This window comes from Phyllobates terribilis, unplaced genomic scaffold (genome assembly GCF_046119375.1).
Source record: "Phyllobates terribilis strain yellow unplaced genomic scaffold, ASM4611937v1 Scaffold_7__3_contigs__length_470593459, whole genome shotgun sequence".
Taxonomy (NCBI): Eukaryota; Metazoa; Chordata; class Amphibia; order Anura; family Dendrobatidae; genus Phyllobates; species Phyllobates terribilis.
In genome coordinates this window covers 140399474-140408209 of record NW_027362767.1, presented here as the reverse complement: position 1 = coordinate 140408209, position 8736 = coordinate 140399474, and the positions used below count along the sequence as shown (strand labels likewise).

Below are 8736 nucleotides of genomic sequence, written 5' to 3'. Positions count from 1 at the left end.
TATATGCAGCTGAAATATGTGCAGTAATAGGATGTGACTTGTTCCCACCGATGAAAGCCAAGGGATAAGCCTGGTGCGGATTAGCCCCAATAAATAGGGATAATCATCATATGGCTAGGCAGCAATTCACAGGTCTAAATCTGACGTGTGGATGTCCCCTTACGGGGGCTTTATGAGATATGCAAGCAAGACAGCACCTCTCCTGTCCCAAGAGCTTGGTAAAATGTGTCAGTGCAGGTATAATGCATCAGTCTGAGCTTTAGACAGTTAATGCCGGCCGAACCTAGGAGTGACTGTCGATGTAATATGTATGGGGACTTCCGACTCTCCTCTGACATCGTTAGGATGGGGCATAACCATCACGGTCGCAGAGAGTGCGACTGCGACCAGGCCCGTGCTGGAGGAGGGGCACGCCGACACCAGCGCCAACTTCAGCTGGATGTGCGTCTGCGGATGCACATCCAGGACCTTCTGTATCTCTGCACCGCAATACATACCGCAGCCAATCAGAGGCCAGCAGCTGACGTCAGCGTGCCAGGCATTGGTGTCACATGGTAGTGACGTCAAGCATCACCATAACAGGCAGGCCAATGTCAGCTGCATCGGCTACAGAACAGAATGCCGTGTGTCATGGGATCGGAGGAAAATGACGAGAATGGGGTTTGCTTGTTTTTTTATGCAGAGGCAGAACAGGGGGCATACATACTAGAAGGGGGCCCAGGATTGGGGAGAAATATACCAAGATGGGGCACATATACACCAGGAAGGGGGACCTATATATCAGGAAAGGATTCAGGATTGGGGACATATATACCAATATAGGCACAGGATTGGAGACATATATACCTGGATGGTCCCAGGATTGGGGACATATATACCAGGATGATCCCAGGATAGGGGAAATATATACCAGGATGGGCCGAGGATTGGGGACATACATACCAGGATGGGGCCCAGGATTAGGGACATATATACCAGGATGGGGCCCAGGATTAGGAACATATATACCAGGATGGGTCCAGGATGAGGGACATATATACCAGGATGGGCCCAGGATTAGGGACATATATACCAGGATGGGCCCAGGATAATGGACATATATACCAGGATGGGCCCAGGATAATGGACATATATACCAGGATTGATCCAGGATTAGGGACATATATACCAGGATGGGGCCCAGGATTGGGGATATATATACCAGGATGGGCCCAGGATTGGGAACATATATACTATGATGAGCCCAGGATTGGGGACTTACATACCAGAAACAGTGTGTGCCAACCTTGTGAAGACTTACAGAAAACGTTTCACCTCTGTCATTGCCAACAAAGGATATATAACAAAGTATTGAGATGAACTTTTGTAATTGACCAAATACTTATTTTCCACCAAAATTTGAAAAAAATGTCTTTCCAAATCAGACAATGTGATTTTCAGGATTTGTTTTCTCATTTTGTCTCTCATAGTTGAGGTCGAGCTATGATACCAATTACAGGCCTCTCTCATCTTTTTAAGTGGGAGAACTTGCACAATTGGTGGCTGACTAAATACTTTTTCTCCCCACTGTATATACCAGGAGAAGGCCAATGATGGGGGACATTACTACATAATGAAGGGAGGCGGGCGAACACATACAGTATGTCGTTATAGGATTTAGAATGCTACAAGGGCCCATATATCTGACCAACATGCAGGGGGGCCCAGGTCCAAATGTACTCTAGTTATACCACTAAGAGCTGACAGCCGCTTTTTCACCTCTCCTCATATAAAGCACATGCACACTCAGATTAATAGAGCATGCTTCTGTACGTTGAAGTCAAAGAAATAGCTGACCAAAAGAGCGTTTGGCCGCGTTGTTTGGGAACCCTGAATCGCAGAGGATTGTCTAGGCTGGATACATTAGAAATATAAGTTTATATATACAGAAAACTAGTATGCTTCTTAAGAGGTTAATATAATTTCCACTTCTCAAGACTTTCAGGAGGGGGAAGGGGCTCCTTAGCTTCAGACGCTGCCATTATTGTGACTTATGAAAGGGGAAAATGGTCATTATATAGAGGTAATTAACCCTGCCTCAATGTATGCACAGCAATGCTCCTCACGTACCAGTATATAATGTGCAGGCCACCTGCCTGCCAGCGGCCGCGGGGAGGCCAAGAATAGGATGTAAAGAGTTAATATCGATGAGTCCGAAAAGTTATGTGCTGGTGAAAAACAACAATCTGATCCCAGCAAATCCCAACTGCTCACCGTAATATGAAGTAAATTGCAAGTTAACGACATTGATGACACCTATATACTGTGCGGTGGGGAGGAGGAGGATATATATAGACAAGGTGGGAGTCGTTGTCACTGGCCCCGGCTCAGTAACCAGGAGCCCTGATTAGAGAGAATCAGCACTGAACAATCATAGCAGACCGCAGCAATTACCCCTAATGTATGGAGCCAGGCACAGAGCATGCTTAACCCTTCCTGCAGAGCATCGCTCCTCCACCTCCTGGCAGATATTACACCACTGACCTCTACAGATCTGCAGAACATTGCACAGCTCCCTTTACCTACAGTTCTACACAAAAGAGTGGTGCAAGTCTTCAATAAATTTCAGCATTAAGTTTTCCCAAACCATGTTCATTTTTTTGGAGTACAGGGAAATGTCTCCATCCAATTTGTGTTTATTGCGCAGACTTTATAAGGTTGGTCATAAAATGCTGGATTTATTGTTTTGTACCCTGGCTTCTCGTAGCCTCATCTTAGGATCTCGCTCTGGTGGTTATTCTTATCAGAAAGCTTGTTCTATCTAAGCAAATGTAGCATTGGGTTATAGCCCAGCCTCTTGTGGAGAACAGCCCCCAGCACTGATAGACAAGTCAGGAGCAAGTAGCTGGGACCGTCACACTGCATGTGCTCTGTCACAGTCCACTTGCGTATAATTCCTGCAATAGGGTGAGGCAGACCGAAAGCACATAAGAAACACAATGGTGACCCCTGAGCAGATGAGGAACTAGGGATCAACCACAGATCGTACTGGTGGTGGCACGTTGAAGGATTGAAGAGAGTTGTTGAACCCTCGACCAGTCTTATCAGTGACTCTGGACACAATGTGGATTTCCTAACATGCTCCAATGACTGATTCTACTACAAAGTTGGATATCATGGATTTCAACTTGACTTTGTCCTTGGCCGGGAACACCTCTGAGGAGATGGCAGGTCTGAGCATAGACGATGATGCCACCATACCCACCTATGGGCTGGTGAGTTTCCGAATTCTCATCTCTACAATCTACTTTTTGGTCTGTGTGGTAGGATTGCTGGGAAACTTCTTTGTGATGTATTTAATCAGGGCGAAGAAAGTCACTGGTCTCACTGCCATCGACATCTTTGTCTTTTGCCTGGCCTTGAGCGATTTTCAATTTGCTTTTACCCTGCCTTTTTGGGCTGTGGATGCCATCTTGGATTTCAGCTGGCCATTTGGACATCCCATGTGTAAAATCATCCTGACTATGACCGTCCTCAATGTTTACAACAATGTTTTTCTACTGACTGCTATGGCTGTAACCAGATATTGGTCGGTGGCCTCGGCACTGAGTCTAAGGTGTCGGGTGTCCACCTATGTTGCAAAATGGATAAGCTTTGCTCTTTGGGTTCTGGCTTTGGTGGCCACAATCCCAACTACCATTTTTTCCAGCACCAACAAAGTTCTAGGAGATGAGCTTTGTCTTCTCAAGTTTCCTGGAAACAAATGGCTGGCCACCTACCATCTTCAGCGGGTTATCATCGGCTTCGTCATTCCACTGGTGGTGATATCTTCTTCTTACATCATGCTCTTGAATTTTCTGAGGCAACACAAAGTCAATTCCAACAACCAACACCGGCAAAGCAGGATAACCAATTCCATCCAACTGGTTATAATTGTCTTCTTTGTTTGCTGGTTTCCCAATCATGCTGGAATCTTCTGGGGGATCCTCATGAAGTATGAAGTGGTACAGTGGAGTGATGCATATTACTACTTCCATACCTATGTCTACCCAATCACCCTATGTCTTGCACACAGTAACAGTTGCCTCAACCCGGTTATCTACTGCCTTATGAGGAAAGAGTTCCGGAAATCACTTAAAGCTTTGTTTTGGCAGATAGCAAGCATGGTTGCTTCTTACTTGCCCACTAGCAAGGGCAAACAAAGAAGCCCTGATCAGGAAACGTCAGTGCCCTTGTATCGGAAATCCAGCTTTCCTCAAACTGTTAGTAAGGACTACCCTGTAGCTTCCATGTCCACTATAACTTTACTTCCAGAAGTGACTCAAGATCAGACTCAACAAAATGCAGAGCCTAATCGTCAGGAGACCTCGATAGACTAGAGCACTGATCTATAAATGGCTTTTTGCTCACACTTATTAATAATCGACAAGAAGTGTCCATGTCAGTGGCAAAACCAGATGAGTGCGGGGTACCTGTTTTCGGTTAGCTTTCTGTGAACAACATCGATGGTGGTGTCGTGGCCACAGTTAATTCTGTTTTGTCTCTGATACTACAAGACACTTCAAAGCGTGTCAATGACTCCTGAGCTGTAATCCGCAGTTAAACACGTCAATACCAGCTATTTGCCTAATGATCCGAAACAGCGTCTTTCATTCTTCGTAAACAAAGATCGTTGAATGTCCCTCAATAATTGAGCCGGTTGCCGTGGTCCTGCATAGCCTAGGCAGCGCTCCGCAAAACGGTTTATCTGTGCATAAACCTTGAACGACACAAATTGCTGGTTATCGATCTCGAGCAGCCGAGAAAGAAAACTGTGTTGGAACAAATGGGGGGAATGGAGTTTCTGTTAATCACAGACTTGGTGGTAAAATTCTATATGCATCGTTAAATGGCAAGATTAAGATAATGGACAAACCTCTCGTACAAAAGTTATATGTATTGTGCTTTAAAACAACGTTTGTCAGTTGTTACAGTTGGTCATCAATGGGTTGAAGAAAACATGTCCAGTAACAATGGATCTCACATAGACTTCAGTTATCTTTTCCCAGGGGGGCAAATTAGCCTTTCATCTTCATGACTCTTCCTCTATGGTAGAGATCACAAGCATCTTATTAATCGATATGGTCTTAAGACTGCCAATTTTCACTTCATGATCTGCAATTAATGATTTCTAAAGATTGCTCCTGGCAGATACTGGAGACACGGTTATTGAACTTATTAATACTAACTGTAAAGAAGTGCAATGTTTTGGTCTCACAGTCTGAGACGTGTTGTACAAAGTGTGTTTCTTTTTTAATTCTCGATGAACACTGTGTAATATTTTTTTTTGGTGTATTGTTGAGCGCAGTTGCACTGTTTAAGTCTTTGTAGCTCTGGATAATCAGGAGTTGGCCGTACATAAATACTGTTGTTAGAAGAGATAGGTGCAGGTCCTGTAAAAGTGGCTGTCGTATCGAAAATGTTTTGCCCCATTTCAGAAAGTTTTCATGCCACTGGTATTATGAAATGATATCTATGTTGCATTGATCTGATACCTCCCCCCCTTATATATTTTTTGGGGGAAAAAAAATCTAAAAAATTGTCACCTTTTTCCATCTAAGGTCACATAGCTTTTAGACCTATGCCCATTAGAAACGCAGCAATTTTCATTATATCTTCTTGCTCTCTAGTTTACATTTATACATTGCCGTGCGTCTGTGTCTTGGATGTGATAAAACAGGTTGTTTTCATTTCTTGCAAGCAAACAGAGATATTAAAAATGGTGAAAAATGTATATAATAAATTAGAGAGATGCAGGACGTTACTTGATGCAATGATTATTCCTAGGGGTGAACTCAAAGTGGAGGGATAAGTAGCTGATTCTCCACTCTGGATGTGTCTGCTGAAAATCTGCTGCGTATCACAGGATCAGGGTTGTGAATGCGATATAAAAAAAAAAAAATCTTATGTGCCATGGTGCAGTCATGTGATCCTTTTCAGCAAATCAGGAGACAGGTACTCTACTTTTTCATTTATGATGATCCACATTTGTATTACTTCTTGATGCATTTTTATTGCCCTTTATTTTTAGTTTTGATGTGTCCTTGAAATATGCGTTAGCAGAAGAGAATAAGATAAGTATACACTAGTGATCACCTTAAAATAACTTTATTGAATCAATAACAAGACAAACCACAACAAAAAAAAAACAATTAAAACATTTAAAAAGAGCAAAAATGGCTATAGTATAACAAAACCGACCTAGTCTATGAGGCCTAGGTCCACCCAACCTGTGGTTTCCTAAGATATAGAATATATAGCGCTGATTGTATATTAAGAAGGAATATACCTATACAGAAATTACTGCCAAAGAGATATGGTTAATAAGGTGCACTAAGTGTGTAAAGTGCAATATAAAATAATCATTTCATATGTATTAGTAGTAAACAATAGTAACTGTACATGATTAGATGCCCACAATACATGGCCCTGTATAGGTTGGGTACACCTAGGTCTCATATAGACTAGGTCGGTTTTGTTATACTATAGCCTTTTTCTGCACTTTTTAAATGTTTTAATTGTTTTTTGTGGCTTGTCTTGTTATTGATTCAATACAATTATTTTGAGGTGATCAGGAGTGTATAGATATCACTTTCTCTTCTGCTAACTCTATGTACTTTATGATATGTAATAGTTGATCCTTTGTTATATTGGTGCTGCCCTCCAATCACTAGCTACAACATCCTTGAACAATGCAGTGCACTGAAGGTACAGTGTCCGAATCCATATTTCTTCCTAATAGCATAAGTAAAGGAGCTCAAGGCCGACCCCATGAATAATCTGAACAGTTTAGAGGAAGATCTGATGCAGATTTTTATTCATTTTTTACAGCTGTTTGCAATTCGAAAAGTGGTAGGTACTGACGATATAAAATGGTTACTCAGAACTTTGTAATCACCTCTCCGGCACCGTTGCTTATTAGACTTGTGAATTTTCACAATCATAATTGTTTCTTGAATCTCGCATCTTCTCAAAACACGTCTCGAATCTTCCTGTAATCTTAAGTATTCTGATGAGTGCAAAACTGCTAATACGTAACTTTCTATCTAGCCGTTATCAATTCTGTTGAGAAGCCTCTTATGGCCCCTTCAGATGGGAAGTTAAGGAAAAGTCAAACATTCTTCACTATTAGAATAATATTTTATCGGCAGCACGTCACCTGTTTTACAATGGACCATGTGCTGCCGATAACCGAGATTTTTATGCTGGATTTTTATGCTGGATAAAAAATAAAAGCAGTTGATGAGTGATTTGCTGGTTCATCAGGAAGACTGCGCTCATACGAATGCTCGTTATTCGGTTATTTACCTGTCTGAATGGACCATAAGGCCACGGCCCCACTATCAGTATTCGGTCAGTATTTTATCTCAGGAGTGGGAGACAAAACCAGGTGAGGAACAATCAGAGAAAAGGAGAATAGAAATAAGTCACCAATTCTGCATTTATCACCCACTCCTGAGAAAAAATACTGACCAAATACTGACCAACTACTGATAGAGGGGCCGTAGCCTAAATCATATCTGCATCTGAGAACGCCGGGTGACAATAAAGAGTGGCCATCATTACAGTTCCAAGGGTTGAAAAATATTAAAAATTGAGAGTCCTCAGTGGTTGATATCTTTTAATTGCTAACTGAAAAGAAGGTAACAAATATCAGCTTTCGAGACTAATCAGATGTCTTCATCGGGCTCAGCAGTTTAAAAGGGCTGTCACCACGTTTTGTAGACTCCTGCGTGACAAGACAAATTTGCCATTCAGAAGTTTAAGAAAAACTAAGAGACAACCCCAATGTCAGCTGTAATAGGGGTAATAATTATTGACCCTGGTCCACTTTCGTTGAGCGATCAGTGAGAATTGAGGAAGCAGAACCTCTTTTGATCACTGGCGCTGCACTTGGGCTACAAAATATCACAAAAATGTAGTTACACTTTAAAAATGGGTGGTTCTACTGCTCTTCTACAGTATGTTGGGGTCACATCTGCCAGTGTTTTTGCTGCTCTTGAAAGGAGAAGGCGGAAGCCAGGACTATGAGGACTTGCCATAAATAACATGAACAGGCTTGTGGAATGCTGACAGTGATTTTATTACTGGTGTAACAAGACATTACCTTGTGAAAGGTGGAGCGCTACACTGTAAATCATGGCCCGAGCTCCCTGAGAGCACACTCCTGGGTAGGACACCACGGACATTCTCACTATTAGTCATTGCTATTGCTTGTACTGTCCAGTTATTGTCTAGATGCTGAGTATTTTATATAATGTTACAACTCTTAACTGTGAATTGCCTGTGTACTAAAGTATAAATACAGTATATACAGTATGTGTCTGTATTATATATACATGTACCCACTCTTGCCGTAACACCAGTCTGTTGAAAGTGGAGCTTGTGTAACAGTAAGAAAAATGCAAGGAAATGCCACTAAGATGAAAATGGTGATTAAAAATATATTAACTCAGCACAACGTCCAAGTGTCCTTTACATAGCAAGTATCCCATATTATTTATTACAGCAGTGACATCACCGCTCCCCACATATAACGATTTATTACAGCAGTGACATCACCGCTCCTCACATATAATGATATATTACAGCAGTGACATCACCGCTCCCCACATATAATGATATATTACAGCGGTGACATCACCGCTCCTCACATATAATGATATATTACAGCAGTGACATCACCGCTCCTCACATATAATGATATATTACAGCGGT

At 42.0% G+C, this 8736-nt stretch overlaps 1 protein-coding gene across 1 annotated transcript; it reads left to right on the top strand.

The window, feature by feature from the left end:
* The first annotated feature begins 2790 nt into the window (after positions 1 to 2790).
* RXFP4 (relaxin family peptide/INSL5 receptor 4) lies at positions 2791 to 8434 on the top strand. Its single transcript, XM_073639315.1, has one exon. The coding sequence runs from the start codon at positions 3126 to 3128 to the stop codon at positions 4356 to 4358; it is 1233 nt and encodes a 410-aa protein (XP_073495416.1). The 5' UTR covers positions 2791 to 3125; the 3' UTR covers positions 4359 to 8434.
* Positions 8435 to 8736: the final 302 nt, after the last annotated feature.